A 21,252-nucleotide genomic window follows, 5' to 3' on the forward strand; every position below is an offset into this window, starting at 1 on the left:
TCGCCACAGCGAATCAGTTTCCCCCATGAACAACCAAATGATTTTGATAAATATATAAAAAAAGGGCAGTACGCTGGAAACCTGATTGATCCATAATAATCTACAATAATCCAAATTTATTGACAGATTCCTTCTAGTCGCCTCTCAGTGATAGCAGCTACAGAAACATTCCAGTTTAACCAAAAAAAGATCTTCATTTTCCTCAGAGAATCACTGTGATCGACACTCAATTGACAGAACAATAACAGGAAGTTGCATGACACGTCTTTTCAAAATAAAGCTGTACAAAAATGTAAAAAATGTAAAAGTGTATATTTTTAGAGGAGAAATAATAATTTCACTATATTAAAATTAAAAATATTGTGTAAATATTCGCATTTTTCTTTTAAAATGTTTTAAATAAAATAAAAATATTTAATCCAACGTTGGATTCGTGATTATATCTTTCATTTGTTTCTTTATGGCTTTAAAAAAATACATAAAAAAATAATTTTATTAAATCAAATGAATAAATATTGTGTGAGAAAATGCTATTCTTTGTCAGCTTTTATTTTGTAAATTCGGTTATCGGAAGTGGGGCTCCTTGTTTTTGTTTCTTCAGTGGACGTGGATTTTTCATGCTACTCTGATGATCGATCCCGTTCTTCCACTGAGGAATCACGAGATGTAGCCGCCAAAAACACTGGCGCGGGTTTTACCTTCCAAACAGGTCGGAATTTGGACATTTGGAGGGAGCGCGAGGCGAAGAACCGCTCCGTTTTTTTATTCCCCCTTTTCCCCTCTGGGTCATCATGGACTTGGTGGGATACAGCGGGCTTTTCCTGGTCAGACGGGTTCTGGACAGTTCGACCTTGGAGGTCACGAATATGACCGACATTGACGACACCATTCCTCACGGCTGCGATAACGGAGCTCTGACGGACAGGTTCGGGGTTCTGATCCAGGGACTGCTGGCCGTCGTCGCCTTCAGCACTCTGATGTGTGAGTAGAGTCTGGGATGTATGGAATGCCGAACCGGTCATAATTTAGGCCGCATTTACAAAAAAAATAAATCAAAAAACAAAAAATATGGAATGCCAAACCTATCAAAATGTAGGCCACAATGACAAATAATAATAATAATAATAATAATAATAATAATAAAAATGATGGAATGCAAAACCTGTCAAAATTTAGGTGCAGTGACCAATAAAAAAGGAAGGCCAAATCAGTCAAAATTTAGACCACATTGACCAAAAGAAAATAATAAAATAAAAAATTTAATGCCAAACCAGTCAAAATGTAGGTTCATTGACCAAAAAAAATTAAATAAAATAATAATAATACAATTATAGAATGCAGAACCAGTCAAAATTTAGACTACACTGACCAAAATAAATTTAAAAATTATGGTATACCAAACCAGACAAAACTTACCTGCATAGTCTGTTGACTGTTGTATATGGAAAAAAAAGTAAATAAATACTTATATATACAGAAAATTAATTTAAATATAAAACATAACCGTTAATTCTTGTTTTTTAGTTATTTAGTTGCAATAACAATGTAAATACAGGAGAAAATATGTGAACACTTTGGAATTACTTGGTTTTATGCATAAACTGGACGCACAATTGTGTTCCGTAAAAACATAAATTGGTGAGATTTAAGCAGGCAATGTTTTTCTCCAATCGTTATGATTTAAATTGAAATATAAAAGAACGTGTCTATTTCTTGGGAGATTTAGGTACTCCCATGGGGTTCACATACTTTTACAACAAAGTTTATTTAATTCCTTAACAATTTTTCTTTTTTTGTTAATTCTTTTATATTGTGTTTGTATTCCATCACTACTTGCTATTTAGTGGACAGTTTGTCATTTTGTCGGGATGTTCAAATCTACAATTCCTAAATGCCTTAGAAATGTCCCAGAATTCTCTTCAAAGAACCCCTGTGCATCATTGTTCACTAGATCTGGGAATATATGCCAAAATGCTTTGCTTCTGAACAATTTTAAGGGTAAAAAAAAGGACTTAAATGATTTTTTTTTAATAAACCAACAACGTTTTCATCATCAGAACACACTGGATTCATAAATAGCTACCGTAAAACGCTTGACATCGCACCCTGTACGAAGTATTGTTTGTCCCACTCAGTCTGCATTACTGAGTGTTTCTCTCAGGACCTGATCTTCTGTTTCTGACCCTGCTTTATCTCTAATTGCTTGCCGCCTGCCCTGACCCTCGCCTGGACTCTGATGTCTCTAGTCTCTTCTTTGACGAACCCGACGATCTTTGACCTCTGCCTGCCTGATTCTGATTTAGCTTTGTGGTTTACTTAAAACGAATAAAGTCAATTCAGTCAACATTTTTTTTGCGTTATGGACGCCGCCATGTTGGAGCCAGACGACGTCAGTTAGCAGTGATTGGTCGTTCTGAGTCATTGGCAACCACTGGATTTAATCAGTCTAAACAACGGCTCTGGGAAAACCTGATTGTGTGGTCGCTGACCTGGAGAACGTCGACCACATGATCAGTGTTGGATTGTCGTTACTGCTGCACCACAGAGTTGTTTGACTGTCGTGTGAAAGGTCATTGCAATGATAGCGATTTCATCATCCAATCAATCAGCTGGTTTCACTGCTGGAGGATCCTCAGAGCTCTAATGTGCTGCAGGGCCTTAAAGAGGAGAGATGTCATGTGACCTAATCTGCACTCAGTTACTTATTGGTGAAGGAATCAATAACCCCCCCTCTCCGCTTGGTTGTCAGAGTGCTTCGCCTGTGACGTGGAACATGCAGAGTTATGAGATTTGGATGTTTTATTCCTTCAGCTTTGACCTTTTTGCTGAGAAAACAAAAAAATGGTTGAAATTTTCTTGTTTTTTAGGTTGGCTTTACTGGAACTCTTTTTAATAAAAACTTAAAATAACTTTAATAGAAAGCAACATGGATTCTACCATGGAGTATTAGGGCCAGTTTACAAACAAAAAATATTATGACTTTAAATCTACGAGAAAAAAGTCATATATTTATGATTTAGGAAGTAATAAGCCAAATTTATGACTTTTTCTCTCATAAATTTACATGTTTTAAAGTTGTAAATTTATGAGAAAAAAAGCTTGTAAATTTACAAAATTAAAAGTCTTAAGTTTACATGTTGTAAATTCGTAAATTCATTACTTCTTTCTCATAAATTTACAAGAAAAAAAGTTAAAAATGTACCAAAAAAGTTGTAAATTTTTGAGGAAAAAGTAATAACTTTACAAAAAAATAAAATAAAATTTACATGTTGTAAAGTTGTAAATTCATGAATTTTTTCTCGTAAATTTACAAGAAAAAATTCATAAATTTACAACAAAAAAGTTGTACATTTATAAGAGAAAAGTTTTACATTTACAACAAAAAAGTCGTAAACTTACGAGAAAAGTCAGATTTACAACAAAAGATTAGTGAATTTACATGTAAAGTCGTAAATTCATGACCTTTTTCTTCTAAATTTACAAGAAAAACGCAAAAAATGTATGAAAAAAATGTTGTACGTTTACGAGAAAAAAGTCAGACGTTTACAACGAAAAAAGTTGTAAATTTACAATAAAAAAGTCATAGATTTACAGCAAAAGATGAATAAATTTACATGTTGTAAAGTTGTAAATTCATTATTTTTTTCTCTTAATTTTACAAGAAAAAAAGTCTTGAATTTATGAGAAAAGAAGTCGTAAATTTACTTGTTGTAAAGTTGTAAATTAAGTACTTTTTCTTTTAACTATACAAGAAAAAAAAGTTATAAATTTACAAGATCATTACTTTAAACCATGTAAATTTACAATTTTTTATCTAATAAGTGTACGTGTTATAAAGTCATAATTTTATGACTTTAAAACTCGTAATTTTTTTTTTTTTTTTTGGTGACCCTCATACTCTGTTGTAGGATTCAAACTGCTATTCAACTTTTGTTTGTCTTTTGTTAGTTTGTTCCCAGAACGAATTTGAAGAGATTTTTCTCTCATTTTTATCGTTTTAAATCCTGTTAAAAGTAAACATTGTTTTCATGAACTTTCATGAAGCTCCGGTGTTAAAGGGTTAAATCCAGTGGAAGTGAAGCTGAGGAGAGCTGAGTGTTTCAGGACAGAGGAGCCGTCAGTCCGTCTGATGGAGGACGTGCAGCGACCAATCAAATGCTGCGTGCCTGAGGAGTGAGAACGAGCAGATGATCGCGCTAACCTCATTTATTTTGGTTGTTTTCGCCGATGTTTGCTGCTCATAAGGTGTTCTGCAGACTTTTTCAAAATGAAACCCTCTTTGGTCTGCAGCAGCCAGACTGTTTCATTATAATGTGGACAAATGAACGTGTAAAATATGAAAGTATTCAGCTTTGTTTTTAACCATTCCAGATGTTTTAAGGCTGTAACAGTCCTCACTACTACACTTTTTTAGACTTGAACATTTTCTCTTTTTCTTAAACTCTTCAAACTGCCATAGAAAATAAACCCAGTATTCTAGAATGAAAACAAAGATCTGATCGTAATAGAAGATTTATGTTACATATTACACATGAATACGTAAGTAGATGTAACACTATTTCAGATTCTGTCATTGCATATTCAGATCTATTGTCAAAATTCAGACAATATGTTCAGATTATTTTCCATTATTAAAAACAATCATTAATATTAAGTATCAAATATCAACAGAAGTATATACATATGCAGATTATTTTCCATTGGAAGAGTCTTTACTTTAAAGCAAGTATTATAGGAACGTTTACAGATTTTTTTTCCTTTTTTGAATAGAAAAATCTTTAAAATAAATCAGGTAACACAAAATAAAAAATAGAAAAGTCATTAACACGAATCAAGTATCAATAATCAAAAGTATGTGCTGATTATTTTCATTAGAAAGTTTTTTTTTACATAAGCCACTTTAGGATACATCAGAATTAGGCGGAGCAGGGAGATTTTAGCTCCGCCCACAATATTTTCTACATCACAAACGCGATTTGTTTCAAACTGTATTTTTTTATGTGCTCCTAAATCACAATAATTTGATAAAGAAATCTTAATTTTCCCCATCATCATGTTAAAAACAGGATTTTTATGTTTAAATGTTCAGTCTCACAGTTTCTGTTGCATTTTTCAAAGGCTGAATGCTATGGTGATAACTTTTTCCTCACATAAAGGTGTGTTTTGCCTTATTCGAGCTCTGATCAGAGTAATCTGGAGTCCCATCTTCCTGTGGAAACTCATTCTTTGAATCCTCAGCTGGAGGTCTGGTCGTGTTTTCACATGTCGAGTCACATTCCCCGTCCTTGGGAGATCCTGAGATCCGGAACAGTGGGCGCCTGTTGAAGTGAAGTCTCTGGGGCATAATAGGGGTGTTGTGGCAGAATGGAACCAGGCCGACATGCGAGTTTTATTCGTCCTCTCCGCCCCGCTGCTCCGCTGATAGATGAGGTTTAATTGGAGGTCAAACGGTTTCGTGTCCCTGAAAACCGTTGATTTAACCGTGCCGACTTGTGTTTGCAGTGAAGCGCTTTCGGGAGCCTTTGGGGATCAGGAGACCGTGGAGGATCTGGTCAGGAATTTTTTTCTTCAGGTCAAAAATGCACAACAAACAAACAAACAAAAGGTAATCGGAATCTCATCTTTTCCAGGCTTTTCGATACGTCCAAACAAGCCATCGGCGCTTTGTTCATCCACTTTGCCAACGTTTTCCTGTCCACACTCACCAAAGAGGACCCCTGCTCTCTGTGAGTTTCAGACTTTAATCTGACATCTGTCAGGAACATCTCAGCTGAAATGTCGTCTCTCCCTGCAGGTATCTGATCAATTTCCTGCTGGACGCAACTCTGGGCATGCTGGTCATCTGGTTGGCTGTCAAGCTGGTGTCAAAGCTAGTGGAGGTCAAGCAGTGGTCCCTGTTGAGGTTTGGAGAATATGGTGAGAAGCTTTTCCAACAAAAACCACCAGGAAAATGATGATGTGTAGTTCTGGTTTCCGCCACTAGAGGGTGCTGTTGCTCCTTAAAGAAACACATTGGAGGGAACCCAAAGTCTCCAGCTGCAGCTGAGTCTGGAAAAGATTCCCTTTGGCTTCCCTTCACTTTTTCGGTGTGATTTAAAGAAATAAACCAACAGATGGTGAAATCCTTTAGAAAGTTGTTTGCTTGTTCCGCCAGGTGACCCCCCCCAGGCGGCGCCGTGGCTCGCTCAGTGCGGCATCTACCTGCTCATCATGGTGCTAGAAAAAGGTGTGGTCACCCTGGTGCTGCTCGTCCCAGGATGGTCCCAGGTGAGAATGAATGAAAGAATAAGCGCTTTCACAACCGGACATGATGTGGAGAAAAGGAATTAGTGTTCTGGTCCAAACAAAAAGACAAACCAAAAAGGAATTGAAACCTTGGCCAAACATGAAAGAAGTCAGGGAGACTGTTGACCCAGCCGTGTTGACCGGCGGAGTCAGCAGATCCCTGCCTGACTAAAAATACCCAAAGAAAACAAATAAACAAAGCCCACAAATCAAGACTACAAGCCCAAACTAAAATAACAAAATGGAACGTCCCATTGTCGTATGTGTTGCAAATGTACTTGTTCTGTCAACACCCAATAGTGCATGTACTCACAGTTGGAAGAGGCTTGATGCCAAATGTCCAATCTGGTGAATCTCGCTCCAGGATTTTTCTTTTACAGTCCTGTTCCCCTTAAATCATGGGTGCCAAATTTGGCCCGCCAGGTGAAGGCTGTGGGTTTTTTAGTTAAAACCCCTTATCCGTTTGCCATTGATTCTCCATAGTGTTCCAAAACTCTAAGGCTGTAATATACTTTCGGCCTCTGGGTGGTGCTGTTAGCACTTTCCTTGCCAGCGTGACTCCCCCCTGACTGCTCAGAGACCCGATTTCCTTTGTTCAAAAAATCTTTTCTTTAAAAACTGTTTGACGTTTTGAAAAATCTGCTGTTAGCTAACGCAAATGCGCATTTTTACTGACTTTACCATCAAATCTAGAAAAGTGCTTGCAAATTTGATAAAATTAAAGGTTTCTATTGTTTTGTGTGACTTAAAATAGTAACTTTGTTTCTATTACACATATGCGTAAAACTTTATCGAAATTCAAGAAATGTAAAAAAAAACACAATTTTGCACATTCGACGATAAGCGTGGTATCCGGTTGTTGGTCACATGACTCATTTAATTTGAAAAAAGTGTTTCAGTCGCAGTTTTGGAAAATATGTCGATTTTGATACGCCTCGAAAACCACCTCCACCACCAAGTGCAAAAACGTGACTTCAAGAGGAAATACCCAGAAGGAGTTTTGATATTTTGCTAATTTTCCTGGTGTCTTTCACCCCTCAGCTGCAGGAGGTGCTGCTGAGCTACATCGCTAACCCTCAGCTGGAGCTGGCGCTGGTCATGCTCATCGTGCCCTTCATCGTGAACGTGAGTTTCACCTCCAGGTGGAGTTTGCTCCTCCCGCTCACTTCCTGCAGGCTCTGACTCGTCTCTTTGGCTCCTTCAGTCCATCATGTTCTGGGTGGTGGACAGCCTGACCATGAGGAAGTACAAAACCGTAAGCCTTGATGACGCCTGTGGCGGACTGGTGACGGAGGCCGACTCCCGGCCTCGAGGGAACAGCGAGGAGACGCGGGTGAGGAGTTTTAAACTTCGTTTAAGTCCAAAAAGAATTCAAACTTCTAAAAAAATAGATCTGGTTTAAACCTGATTTATGCAGTTTAACAAACCAAACCTGAAGAAGTTTTTATAGCTTCTGTCAATCATGGATGCTTTAAAGTTACCATGGTAACGAGTCATGAAGTGTGGAGGTTTAAAGGGTAAAACAACAGGACAGTTGGAGGCTGACTCCACTCTCAGCCCAGATCTGAAAAATACAAAAAAAGAACAGGGGGCGGGGCTAGGACAGGCGGGCTGGTTGGGGGAGGTATTGTCTAGATCTGTGATTGATAGTGACAGTGAGGTTACCTTGAGGTAAGAGAGATCTGTTTATTATTGTCTTTATGAAATTAAGAAAAAAAATCATAAGGTTCAGGAGGCCCAAGCAGGCCGCCTGCCCCTCTGTCTGCCAGACAGCCTCTCTGCATCGCGCCGCAACCATGGTCACTCTTGGCATTGCGGGGTAATCTCCGCCACTCTCGAAGTCGTAGGGCAATCTCTGCCACTCTTGGCCTCGTAGGGCAATCTCTGATGCTCTTGGCATCGCGTTGCAATCTGAGCCACTCTCGAAGTCGCAGGGCAACCTCTGCCAATCTCGGAATTGCAGAACAACCTCCGCCACTCTCCATGTTGTGGAGCAATCACCGCCATTCACAAAGTCGCAGGGTTATCTCTGCAACTCTTGGCCTTGCAGGTCACTCCCCAATGCTGTTGGGGTTGCGGTGCAATCTCTGCCACTCTTGGAATTGGAGAACAACTTCCGCCACTCTCTGAGTTGTGGGGCAAGCTCCGCCACTCTTAGCATTCTGGAGCAACCTCCGCCACTCTTGGGGTTTCGGAGCAATCCCCGACGCTCTTCGTGTCGCGGGTACGATCCCCGCCTCTCTCTGCGTTTTGGGCCAATCTCGGCCACTCTAAAAGTCACAAGGCGACCTCCACCTGTCTTGGCCTCGCAGGGAAATCTCCGATACTCTCGACGTTGCGGGGCAATCAATGCCACTCTTGAAGTCGCAGGACAAGCTCCACCACTGATTGTGTTGCGGGGCAATCTCTGCTTCTCTGAGCATCTCGGGGCAACATCTGCCACTCTTAGAATTGCGGGTTGACCTTGGCCAGTCTTGGCATTGTGGGGTATCTCCGACACTCCCGGCGTTGCGGGGCGACCTCTGGCTCTCTTGGCGTCCTGGGGCGATCTCTACCACTCTCCGGAACGCAGCACGACCTCCACGACTCTTGGATTTGTGGGGCGATCTGTGACACTCTCGGCGTTGCGAGGCAACCTCCATCGCTCTCAATGTCGCGGGACAAGTTCCGCTGCTGTCACCGTAGATCGTTCAAAAATGGGCGGGGCTTTTAGAATTTTCTGCAATGATGTGGAACTTACACCTGTTGACCAATCACAAAATTTTATTGCAGTACCTCATTTCAATCTGTAAGTGGCAGCACACATATGGTTTCAGACTAAGATAAGAAATTTGAGAAGTTTTTTTAAATTTACAAAACAGACAGCACTTTTAAAGCCCAATTTTTACAAGTAAACAACCAAAAAAAGTTTATTCAGCGTTGTTTAACCCTTTAAAAGTGGAGCTGAAGCACAACAGAGCAGGATTTGAAAGTAAAAAATTCTATAGAAATCCACTTTTCTTGACAGCTGTCAATGCAAACAATCGTTTGCCATAAAAGAGTTTTTTTAAAACATTTATTTATACGGAAAAAGTCAACTTAAACCAAATAATTTAATGTTAAATGTTCTCGCTCACAATGTTTGAGTTTTAAGAACAAAAAGGTGCTTTTCTTAAATATTCCAGCTACTGTGGTCTGTAAAATGTTTTCTGCTGTGATAATAAATCCTCATTTTAGCTCCATTGTAAACATGAAGCTGCTGTCGCTGGTTCTCATCACTGAACTGTGTCTGTCTGCTGTTACAAAAGGTCTGATTCTGCATCTGCCTCCTCATTGAATCCCATGTGATCCTGCCCCCTCCCTCCACTAACTGAATTCCCTGCGAATGAGTCTTGGACTGTGTGACACATCCATTACATGAGTGTTTATTCCTCCTCCTCCCTTCTCTCTGCTGGTCGGCTGCCAGACGGTCATAAATCAAGCTTTCATCCCAGGAAAAAAGTGACATTTATGCTTCGCTAATGTTCTGGAAAGCATTGTAGAGAGTATGTGTGGGGGGGTCACAGAGGAATGGGGGCAAAAACACGATGATGAAAACAGTTTTTTATTCCAAAATCCTGTAAACACACAGCTTTTATAAGTGGATCCCTTTTGACCACCTCAGATTTTATAATTATTACTCCTCCAGAGTAATGATCTCTGAATCTAGAGCTGTAAAAAAACTGCCATAAAGTTTGGTTTCAGTTTGTGCATTTTGGTTCATCACATAAAATATTGGTATACAATAGTCTGTCAGTATATCGCATCTTTCACTGTTCACGGATTTTTTTAAATGTGCATTGTGTTCTGTGTCCTGATTGGCTGCAGACTTTGTCACTCAACCTCCTCTGTGCCGTATCTGTCTGAGAAAAGTAGATAAAGTTTGAAGTGAGGAGTTTTACCACCTTAAAACATCTAGAATTATCCTAAAAAATAAAGACGACTACACAGATTTCTGACTGAAATAGTCTACAATTATTTTAATTTGTAAAAACGTCCTTATTAATTGAATAAAAACCAATAACTGTATTTATTTCACATCTACATCTGATTTTATCAGTTATCAACCCACACCATCATGCTGCCACCGCCGTGTTTGACGGTAGCTTTTATAATGGGACTTCCAGCTTCAGGAAAGTTCATCTTCTGTTTTAACTGGACTGTTGGAAACGATCCAGAGGTTCATTTGTGTTGGTTTAAACGTAGACTTTGTGATGAAGATTTTCCCTTTAATGTCGAGACGGGATGCTAACAACCGAGCGCTAACTTCAGTCGCGTCCGACGTTTCAGATGTGATGAATAAATGAAGCAAAACCGAACGACACAATCGTTGTGAAACTGGTATTTTCTAAATAGAATAATAATCATGAATCCATCTTGTTTGTATCTTTATGAATCGTGAGCGTATGTGAAACATTCCAGAGTCGCTACATGGAAACAACCGTCTCTGTGCGCCGAGGAAGACTCCTGGTTTTGTCTGTGAACAGCGGCTTTATGTTCCTCTGAACGCGAAGGCTCTTCTTCAGATTCCTCACTGGATCTTTTCTCCTCTAAGAAACTTGACAAATACATTTTATTGTTTGGCTTTTATTACATTTTAGCATAGCTAGCGGTTTGAGCAAGCAGCGACTCTGTAATACAGGTGGACGTGGTGAACAGAATCCGGTAGTTTTCCAAAATAAAACGTTAGAATCAGAAAGTAGAAAATCAGAAAGAAACAAAGTTTCCCCTTTCTGTGACCCTTTACCAAGCGGCCCTCAGACTGGTAACGCTTGGGGACCCCTGATTGGCGTATGCATTTTTTCCTATCTGCAGCCCTCGGACTGGTACAGGTTCACAATCTTTTTGGTTGTGGACCCTTGAAAAGTGTATGTTTTTTTTCCATCTGCCCATTACCAAGCGGCCCTCGGACTAGTACCGGTTGGGGACCCCTGATTAGTGTTTTCATTTTTTCCCTGTCTGTGGCCCTCGGACTGGTCTACGTCCCATGGATTGGGGACCCCTGGTTAGGGTATGCATTTTTTTTACTGTCTGTGGCCCTCAGATTGGTACCAGTCCGCTATCCGGGGGTGGGGGACCCCTGATTTATTGTGAAACAGCCAGCATGTCAAAAAACGACGAGTTGGGGGCATCCAAAACATCCAAAAGTGGCGCGGAGGGGTCCAAACTATACGTCCATATATGAGGAGTTGGGGGTGAGAATGTGTGTTTTTTTATTGCTCCTGATTTACAACAATTTTATTAAGAAATACTCCAAAAAGCATAATTTTCTGCAGTAAAATGCCAGAAGAACATGTTACAAACTCCAAAAGACCAGTTTCATCAGAGTAGATCTTTCTATGCCTTTCATATGGAAACATGTCAACGATGGTAATATTTTTTCCTTTTCAGATCTTTCTGCTGCTTCACTTCGTCAAACAGCTTCTGTTGACGAGATCGTTTTGATTGAAAAGGTCTGACGGCGTTTGGGTGGGGCAACAGGGATCATGGTTCAGCTTTCCAACAAATCTGTGGTTCCAGATTCTCTCTCCTCACAGCTGCGTTTCATTTTCTGGCTGTAACCTGTTATTCCACAATAGTTTTACTGCAACTTCTATCCTATCCTGAATCCCAAACGGTTCATAAATTAAGATTAAGCAAAAGATTCCACCATATAACAGTACTTTGTTTACATCTGAATGAGCTAATCCTAAATTGAGATCAGATGGATTTGACATTTCCATGTTCTTCAGCTTCTACAGTCTAGTTTAATCTCAGTTTAAAATTCACACTACCTGAAACTTCTTTTAATCTCCTTTATATTTAAGAAAAATGATGATTTATAGACTGATTTATAAAATGTGGAGATTCCTGTAGGATATTATGATTTAAAGGTTGATAACAGATACAGCCGTCAATATTTGGTTTCTCAGATCAATGAATGGTAATGAAATTAATGCCTGACTTTTTGGAACAGGAACCAATAAGACTAAACAAATCAACATAAAAAAAAATATCTAAAAAAGTTGCAGGACTTGCATTAATGCTAGTGTGAATGCTTTTTACTGAAAGTAGTCGCTGAAGCTTTTTGCCAAAAATTGTGATGCAATTTACTTGAAGTACTTTAGTGATTTGCTGAAAATGGAAAAACTATTTGTAAAACGTCAAATTTGCTAAAAGACTGGAAATTTTATGAAATAACTTTAGAGTTCACCTAAATATCTGAAAAATTGTGGTAAAATTGCTTTAAAATCCCTAATAAATGCTAAGTTTGCAAAAATATTTAGTGTGCTGCTTAAATACGAGCTAAACTCCAAATTAGCCAAAAAAGCTAGCTCGTTGTTTAAATACTAGCTAAACTCCAAAATAGCATAAAAATCCTCAGAAAACTAAATAAGTCAAAAACGTTAGCATGTTGCTAAAATAGAAGCTAAACTCTAAATGATCCTATTAAAACCTCAGTAGATAACAAATTAGTCAAAAACGTTAGCATGTTGCTAAAATATTAGCTAAACTTCAAACTAGCATAAAAAACTTCACTAAATGCCAAATTAGCCAAAAAGCTACCACATTGTTTATGTACTAGCTAAACTCCAAAACAGTAAAACTAACTAAATTAGTCCAAATCGTTAGCATGTTGCTAAAATAGCTTAAATTTAAATTAGCCTAAAAATCTTATTAGATAACAAGTTAGCCAAAAACATTACCATGTTGGTAAAATATTAGCTAAACTCCAAATTAGCATAAAAACTTCAGTAGATGCCAAATTAGCCAAAAAAGCTAGCACATTGCTAATGTACTAGCTAAACTCCAAAACAGCCTAAAATTAATCAGAAAACTAAATTAGTCAAAAGCATTAACCTGTTGCTAAAATAGAAGCTAAACTATAAATTAAAACCTTAATAGATAACAAATTAGCCGAAAAGGTTAGCATGTTGCTAAAATATTAGCTAAACTCTAAATTAGAATAAAAAACTTCAGTAGATGCCAAATTAGCCAAAAAAGCTAGCACATTGCTAGTGTACTAGCTAAACTCCAAAACAGCCTAAAATTCCTCAGTTAACTAAATTAGTCCAAATTACCTCCAGCCCTCCTCAAATCCGGCCAAAGTTTTCGCCGCCATTTCCTTTTACGCCTGCCGCCATTTTGTGACTGATTTCCACCAGTCGACACAGATTAGTCCGAGTCGGTCCGGGTCATGTTTATTGAGGAATTATTGTCACCAATCGTGAGGAAGCTTGTTTGAAGGCCACACCCCTTCCACTAAAAGCAGAGCGGGTGAATCTGTCAATCAGATGGTGGAGGCGGGGCCAGCTGGAGCCGCATGCTTTTATTGAGGCCTCTGATTGGTCAGTTGAATAACTTGTGATAAAGAAAAAATGTCTTAGAATTAGAAAGATGGTTAATCTGACAAAAAATGGAAGTCTAAGGGAGCGGGTACTTCCTGTTTGGAACACAAGGGGGAGGGGTTGGTCGGTCCATCTGTATACGGTCTATGACATGGATCATTTTTAGCTCCCGTTTGGTTCCAGTTCACTTTTTCCTTCTGTGTTTTCATCCGACAGTGAGAGAAAAGCTGTCAGCACGTTCCTCATTAGTAAACAGAACTAAATTGTAAAAGTCTGACCCGTGTTCCTGTGGGACCAGGTGGGCGGGGCTGCTTTCTTTCAACTCAGCTCCGCCCCTTTCTTTTACATATCACCACATTCCCCCTGAACGTCGTTAAGGCCTTCATAGCTTTCCCATGTGTCATTCAAATAAAAGGAACCATATGGTTGCCGGGTTTTCACATCTCTGCACAGAAACAGACCGATTTTCCAAACCGAGCCTGCAGGGACCGCTCCGTCTGACGAGTGTGGTTTTTCAGGTTCTGCTGATGGTGGAGACGGACACAGACGACGCTTCGGACCAGGAGGAGGAGGAGGAGGAGCCAGCCGAGGTCGGAGAAGGTCACGTGCAGTTTTCAGGTGGACCTGTGAGGCCCAGCTGGGTGTTGGTGTGAATCCCCGCCCACTCCGAACCTTTCCCTCCGGGATCAGCTGGAGGGGCGGAGCTACCTTCCTCTGCAGTCAGAAGCTCCACTTTTGTCCTTTCGTCTCGTTTTCTGGGCCAAAAACTGTCAATCTGCGTCACAATCTGATTAAATATAGGTTTATTTCTACAAGTTATGGTCAAAATTATTTTTAAAAACACTTTTCATATATTTAAAGAAATAAACTAAAACAAAAGTGGAAATTTAATTGATAAATTTATGAATTTTTACATAAAAAATGTATTAAAATCTGATTTTTGCCTTAAAAAATTTTTTTTTTCAAAGTAGAACAAATGTGATGATATTATATTATTATTTAAAGTAAAGCCCAGGCCATAAATGTGTGAAGGGAGACTTTTATTAAGTATCTCAAGGGCTAGAATCTAACAGACAGAACAGGAATTTTTGGGTCTCATTTATCACAGATTGTGTTCCTGCTCTACTTTTGAGTAAAACCACCTTCTTTAATGGAGATGCGGCCTCAGTCATTCCTCAGGTGGTGTTTGCAGCTCCAGGATAAAACATGTTTACATTTCTGAGATCGCTCAGGTCGTATGAATTCACGTGTGTTCAGCCTTTTTTTTAGGTTACATTCATGAGGAAAGGTCGAAAGGTCACGACACGACGGAGTTCAGACCGTCTGAATTCCAGGAAAACAGGGAATCGAACCTTTTTTTACTCTTTTTGTTGTTGCTTTAAAGTGGCGGGATTCTAAACTTGTAATATTTCATACGTAAAAATAATATTAAATGTAATATTTCATTTTACATGTTAGATATGGTGTTTAAGGGCTATTTTCTCACTGATTTTAAAGTAATCATTTGCTTTAAGAACATTTTATGTAACCAAAGTTCTTTTCTTTTTTTAAAAGTCAAAAACAATAAAAATCAGACGTTTGTGTTTGTTTTTGAGGTCATTTTGCCTAAACATCCCATATTAGAATACACACACTTATGAAAATGACAGCAAATTTTGGGAACATAAATGTAAAATTTCAGTTTTTCTGTTTCATTTTGTAAACTTTTTAAAGTGTTTATAGAGATGAACTCAAATGTAAATGTCGTTTCAGGCCAAATGTTTTGGATGTTAAATCTGTGGTTTATTAAAACTTTTATTTATATTTTTGGTCCAATTTGTGGTCAATTCGATTTTTAAAGGAGAAGATTTTAGTTCATTTACATTATAAAAAGTAAAATATTGGATCAATTTGCAAAAATTCTGTCTTTTGTTATATTTAAGTTGAGTAAATCATCAACTCTAAATTTTAATTTGATGAAAACTAATAATTTTGAATTTACCAAATGACAGAATTTGTGCTAATTGATCAAATGTTTGACTTTTTACAGTGTAGGAGAATCGCTCTATACTTGAATAAAGATGATTGACACGTGGTGAACCCGCGTTTGCGGCTGAATTCCTGCGGCGAGGCAGCGAGATGACAGACGGCCTGGACAGAACACACCTGTGGGGGCGGGGCCTGGAGCCCTGTGACCTCCACCTGATGACAGGGAAGTGTTGCTGTGTGTTAGGTGTGTGTCCCTTCACAGCAATAAGGGTTACGTCTCCGTGGTAACCAGGTGGGATCCTCCTGACAGGTTAAGCTGCGTGGGAAAACATCCTTCACATCAGATATGGGGTTAAAGGTTTTATTTACAAAATAATACAAAACTTTTAATACAAAATATGATAAACCTTTAAGTGATAAAAGCTTAAAAAGTTTTGTGTCGGTTTTTCAAAGCCCCCTCACATCCGGTTCGTCCTCTGCGGCGAGTCTCCCGTGTCAAACATGTGCGGCGCCACATAGTCCTCGTATCGGCCGTCTATCAGCTTGGCTGCGTTGTTGCGGGCGAACCAGCAGTCGACGCTCTGCGTGCCGCTGTAGATCCTCCTGCTTTTGTGGACCACCGGCACAGACCGATCCTTCACCTTCAGGACGGTGGACGGCTGAGCCCCCACCTCAACAGGAAGCTCCGCCAGACCCACTTCCTGGTGCAGGAACTGACCTGAGAGCGGAACGAGTCAAACCTCAGCTGTTATTCTTATAAATAAAAGTACCGTTTATTTATGACATTCTTAAGGAATAAATTATTCATTCATAAATAATCATTAAGAAAACTTGTTAAAATGTTAATAAAGGTTCATTAACACATACAGAAATTATTATTAATTAGTGAAAAACAAATGTTAACACATTTACTAAAAAATGTTAATTAAAAAACGTAATAAAACCTGTATTAAGATGAAGTACTTTAAAATAAAATTTAGTAAAACTTTTATTAACACGAATTAATTTAAAATGACTGTTATTAAAACCTTTATTAACATTATTTAATTAAATTATCTGTTAGTAAATCCTTTAATAACATTATTTAATAAAAAAAATAACTATTAGTATTTCCTTTAATAACATTAATTAACTAAACTGCTGTTAGTAAAACCTTTATTACTATTAATAATAAAAACTGTTAATCAACACTAATTATTTTGAGATAACTGTTGGTAAAGCTTGTATTAACATTATCTAATTTAAACTAACTTTTAGAAAATCCTTTAATAACATTGATTTACTAAAATAATCGTTAGTAAAACCTTATTAACATTAATTAAAATAACTGTCAGAAAACTTGTATTCCGATACAATAACTGTTCTAAAAAACTATTACTAACACACATTTATCATTTAAAATGTCTTAGTAAAACATTTTAACACTAGTTTATCTACAATAATTGTTAGTAAAACCTTTATTAATTTAATAAGAATTAATATTTAGATGTATTCCAAATAAATAAATGTTATCATTAGATAAAGACCAAACCGACCTAAAAACAGCTAAAGGTGACCACATAGTTCTAGTTCTCTCACTGCTCCAACACCTACCCAGCAGACCGTGGCAGTTGGCCGACAGCCCCTTACTGTTGCCGATGTAGAAGCCCAGGTGGTCCGTTTGGTAAGGCGCCGGGTTCTTGTAGTGATGCAACAAGATGACAAAGCTGATGTTTCCTCCGATGGTCACGGTCACATTGGCCTTCCCTACGATGGCCACAGACAGCACGCCGCTGTCCACCGCAGCGCTGGAGTGGCAGGGCAGGACGATGCGGTCCCGTCCGTCCAGGATGACCTTCCTGGGGGTCACCTCGATGTAGGCCCGTCTGGGTCGGTCCACCACGATGGTGATGCTGCTGAAGTACGTCCGCTGCTGCTTATGGCTGCCTGGAGGAGCTGGAGCTCCGACAAGCTTCCCATTGGCTGTAACACCTGTGGACACATGGAAGCTACATAGTCATTTTAGAGTTCGGTAAAAGTCAATATCTGAACCAAAAGGGAGGGAAGGAGGAATGAGTTGGTTGGATGAGTGGATGGATGGATGATGGATGAATGGGTGAATGGATGGAGAGATGGATGGATGGATGTAGAGATTGATAGATGTAGAGATGGATGGAAGTAGAAATGGATGACAGATGGACGGATGTAGAAATAGATAGGTGTAAAGATGGATGGATGGAAGGACTGATGTAGAGATGGATGATAGATGGACGGATGTAGAGATGGATGGATGGAGAGATGAATGGAGTGATAGATGGATGGAGAGATGGATGGTTGGATGATGGATGGATGGTTTGGTTGGATGAGTGGATGGATGATGGATGAATGGGTGAATGGATGGAGAGATGGATGGATGTAGAGATGGATGGATGGATAGATGTAGAAATGGATGGCTGGATGATGGATATATAGATGGATGTATGAGTGGATGGTTGGTTGGTTGGATAGATGGGTAGATGGATGGTGGATGGATGTAGAGATGGATGGATGAGTGGATGGGTTGGTTGGTTGGTTGGTTGGTTGGATGGATAGATGAACGAAATGACACTAAAAACCTGCAACTTTTTTTTTTTGCAACATTTCCTACCCAAAGCATCATGGTCAATAACCAACAGATGGACTCATTCCACTTCAATGGGAAACAACATAATCAAAGCTTTCATTGATTTGTGTGATTATTATTAAAATTCTCTTCAAATGTAGATTCTTCTGAATCGATTCGACCTCTTGACGTTTCCATAACATAAAGTTTGGGTTAAGTCCAAATAAAGAACTTCTGATTCTTTACCAGATTTGTTTTGTACCAAGCAGCAGATTTTATAGAGTTGACACAAAACTAAACATCTGTCCGGCGTCCACCCATTAGTTAAATCTTATCATTACTATTTTGGGGTCACATGGCCTTACCCCGCTACTGCAGGGCAGAAGCAGGATACACCCTGGACAGACTGCAGTCCATCACGGGCCAAACAAGTAAAGACAACCACAGTCTCCCAGAGGACGACTTACAGTCACCAATTAACCCGAGAAGAATGTTTGTGGACTGAGGGAAGCAGAAATCCCACACAAGAAGAGAGAGCAAACGCCACACAGAAGGCTCATGGTTGGGACTGGAACCAGAACCTTCTCATGGTGGGGGGCGGAGCATCCTAGCCATTACATTTAAATCTATACTACCTAACTTAACGTGTCTCGAGCAAGAGTCAGTGGGTTCTTCTCTGTAGAATCCAGAGGAAGTTGGTCAGAAATGTAAATGTTCCTCATGCGGAGGAACCCATCAAACCTCAGGCTCACCGGAGTGTTTGTGGTCAGAAACCAGGCGCAGGACGTGTCCAGGTTCACCGTTGATGTTGAAGCACACCGTTAGCTTACTGAGGGGGAACTCGACCACAAAGTGGGGGTCACCGTCCGCTACGAGACACGGATGAAGAAGTGTTAGCACGGGATCAGCAAAAGAACATCAGAACACGGAGATGTTAGGGACAACACAGTTCTAGACGGTCTTTGGTCATAAGTGGAGGTGGAACGATTTATTGTAAAGATAATCTGATTCATAGTCAGTTTTGGTTTAAATGATCCGATTCACCGACCTAAACCCGATCCAGGAGATCTTTAGCCAAAACTTCAAGCAGTGACTCAGAGATAAATACCTGGTAATGATCAGTGCAGGAGAAGTTCTCCAGATTCCTTGTATGGAATGGTGTTTTACAAGATCAATTATCGATTTATCTCATTTTGAAACGATTTTATAACAATTCATTTATCAACAACCGGATCCGGCCCTCCAGATATTCTATCCGGCCCTCCAGATCATTTCGTTTTATTCTTATTAATGGCCCAATGTTATCTTGTGCTTATTTCTGCCTTGTATAATTTTCACAAAATAAATTTTTATAGAGAGTAAAATATTGAAAGTTATTTCAGTTGATTTATTCTGGAATATTATTTTTGCCTTTTTTTATTCATAATTATGTTAAAAAGTTACGGTTAAGTATTAAAAATTAGCATTCTGCTAGCTTTTTGGATTATTTTGGCATTTACTAAGATTTTTTTAGGCTATGTAGGAGTTTAGCTAATATTTCAGCTACATGCTAGCTGTTTTGGCTCATTTAGGCTTTGTTTTTACATTTTTTTTAGGCTGTTTTGAAGTTCAAGCTTTTTTTTCAACTGCATGCTAGCTGTTTTGGCTCATTTAGGCCTTTTTTCAGTTTTTTGGGACATTTTGAAGTTTAGCTATTGTTTCAGATACATGGTAGCTCGTCTGGCTATCCTAATTTTTTATTTTTTTCAGGCTAACTTGGCATTTAGCTAATATTTTATCTGGCTATCAGCTTCAAAATTTTCAGCTATAAACTTTAACATTTTTACCTATCAGCTTCAGTGTTTTTAGCTATCAATTTCAGCATCTTCAGCTATCGGCACTAGCATCTACAGCGGCCAAATTCAGCTTACAGGATTCACACTAGCATCAACGCAGGTTGGTATATATCTAGTTCATATTTATGTTAAAAAGTTTTAAAAATGTAGTTTTAGTGTTCAATAAATGTTTATCCTGTTCGGCCCCCGACCTCAGGTGGGTTTTGGATTTTGGCCCCTTGTGCGATTGAGTATTACATCCCTGATGTAGAGTCTCATGTAGAGATGCTAGAACAGTCATAGCAGCTAAAAGGGAATTCATTGGTGTCTTTTTATAGACAATATAAAATATTGAATCAACAAAATCCACACTTATAGAAGTTTTCCAGACATTTCTGACGCTCGTCCCCTCTTCATCCAGCTAGCAGCTAGCTAGGCGCTTGAGAACCAAAACAAAGAGGTGCAGTGAGATTAAAGAGCGACACTAATGACAGGGTCACTAACTGCCTCTGATGGCTTCCCTCTCTTTACATTAACAAACTTCCACTGCTCCACTCCTTCAGGCTCCGTGCTCCAAAGCTCATTTTCACATCCAAAGCTCCGCTGAGAGCCTGTGTTTCAATTAGACCCGGTTCAGAGGAATCCCAGCGTCTGTGATCACCGCAGACTGTCTGACAAATGTCCAAATTACAGGGACCCCCCCTCCATATGCACCCATAGTGTCTACAGCCGTACCCCTTCAAATGTAACCCTTTCAAATCAGAGGAAACAGATTCAATCGGGGCTCACCTGATGTTTTGGAGATGGTGATGGGTTTCTTGGCCGGTCTCCTCTTGTCTTTACCTGCAAGGAAGATGATACTTAACTCCATCCTGAAGACAGCTGTCAACGCTTTAATCTGAAGTCCTCCATGTGAGGAACATCAGCCATCTGTGGCCGTGGTATTAGTGTAATACCAAGTGTCTGAACTGAGGCGGTAATACACACAGTTATTTAGAAGAACGACCGTTTAGGCCTCACGGAGGGGGACTTTGGTCAGCTTGAATTTAAAATAGTCATTATAAAAACATTTATGCTTTTTAAACCTTCATGGATTTCTGACCAAGAAGAGTCTTGGAACCTCAGCGTAATACCGCCGCTCTGTTGCCTATTTTATAAAAACCAACATGATAATCAACTGCAGAATGTATTCCTGGTTTTGTGTCTTTAACATGTTCTTGCAGCATTTTTATTTATGCTAGATAAAATAAATTACAAT

The 21,252-nt window shown here is 39.1% G+C and overlaps 2 protein-coding genes across 3 annotated transcripts in view; one reads left to right on the forward strand and one right to left on the reverse strand.

Moving 5' to 3' along the window:
- Positions 1-527: 527 nt before the first annotated feature.
- On the forward strand, positions 528-15,434 carry tmem110l (transmembrane protein 110, like). Its single transcript, XM_024286817.2, has 8 exons — positions 528-981; positions 5,503-5,551; positions 5,631-5,726; positions 5,795-5,916; positions 6,155-6,267; positions 7,327-7,410; positions 7,490-7,618; positions 14,150-15,434. Exons 1-8 carry the CDS (start codon positions 792-794, stop codon positions 14,282-14,284), a joined length of 918 nt encoding a protein of 305 aa, XP_024142585.1. The 5' UTR covers positions 528-791; the 3' UTR covers positions 14,285-15,434.
- Positions 14,655-21,252, reverse strand: part of itih5 (inter-alpha-trypsin inhibitor heavy chain 5) — a 20,829-nt gene continuing 14,231 nt past the window's right edge. The window contains exons 11-15 of one of the 2 annotated variants that reach the window (XR_002920771.2): positions 20,784-20,837; positions 18,933-19,049; positions 17,193-17,570; positions 16,007-16,317; positions 14,655-15,932 (exon numbers count right to left, since the gene is read on the reverse strand). Coding sequence is in view for 1 of the 2 variants with exons in the window: in XM_024286803.2 (XP_024142571.1) it covers positions 16,058-16,317; positions 17,193-17,570; positions 18,933-19,049; positions 20,784-20,837 (809 nt within the window). In the remaining variant the exon portion in view is untranslated. The other variant, XM_024286803.2, reaches the window with a different exon arrangement.

This window comes from Oryzias melastigma, linkage group LG23 (assembly GCF_002922805.2).
Source record: "Oryzias melastigma strain HK-1 linkage group LG23, ASM292280v2, whole genome shotgun sequence".
Lineage (NCBI taxonomy): Eukaryota > Metazoa > Chordata > Actinopteri > Beloniformes > Adrianichthyidae > Oryzias > Oryzias melastigma.

Bases quoted from the DNA above. Each gene is read 5' to 3' on its own strand.
- tmem110l (XM_024286817.2), top strand. From the start codon at position 792: ATGGACTTGGTGGGATACAGCGGGCTTTTCCTGGTCAGACGGGTTCTG. The intron at 982-5,502 runs GTGAGTAGAGTC...TTGTGTTTGCAG, and splicing joins CGCCTTCAGCACTCTGATGT to TGAAGCGCTTTCGGGAGCCT. The intron at 7,619-14,149 runs GTGAGGAGTTTT...GTGGTTTTTCAG, and splicing joins GGAACAGCGAGGAGACGCGG to GTTCTGCTGATGGTGGAGAC.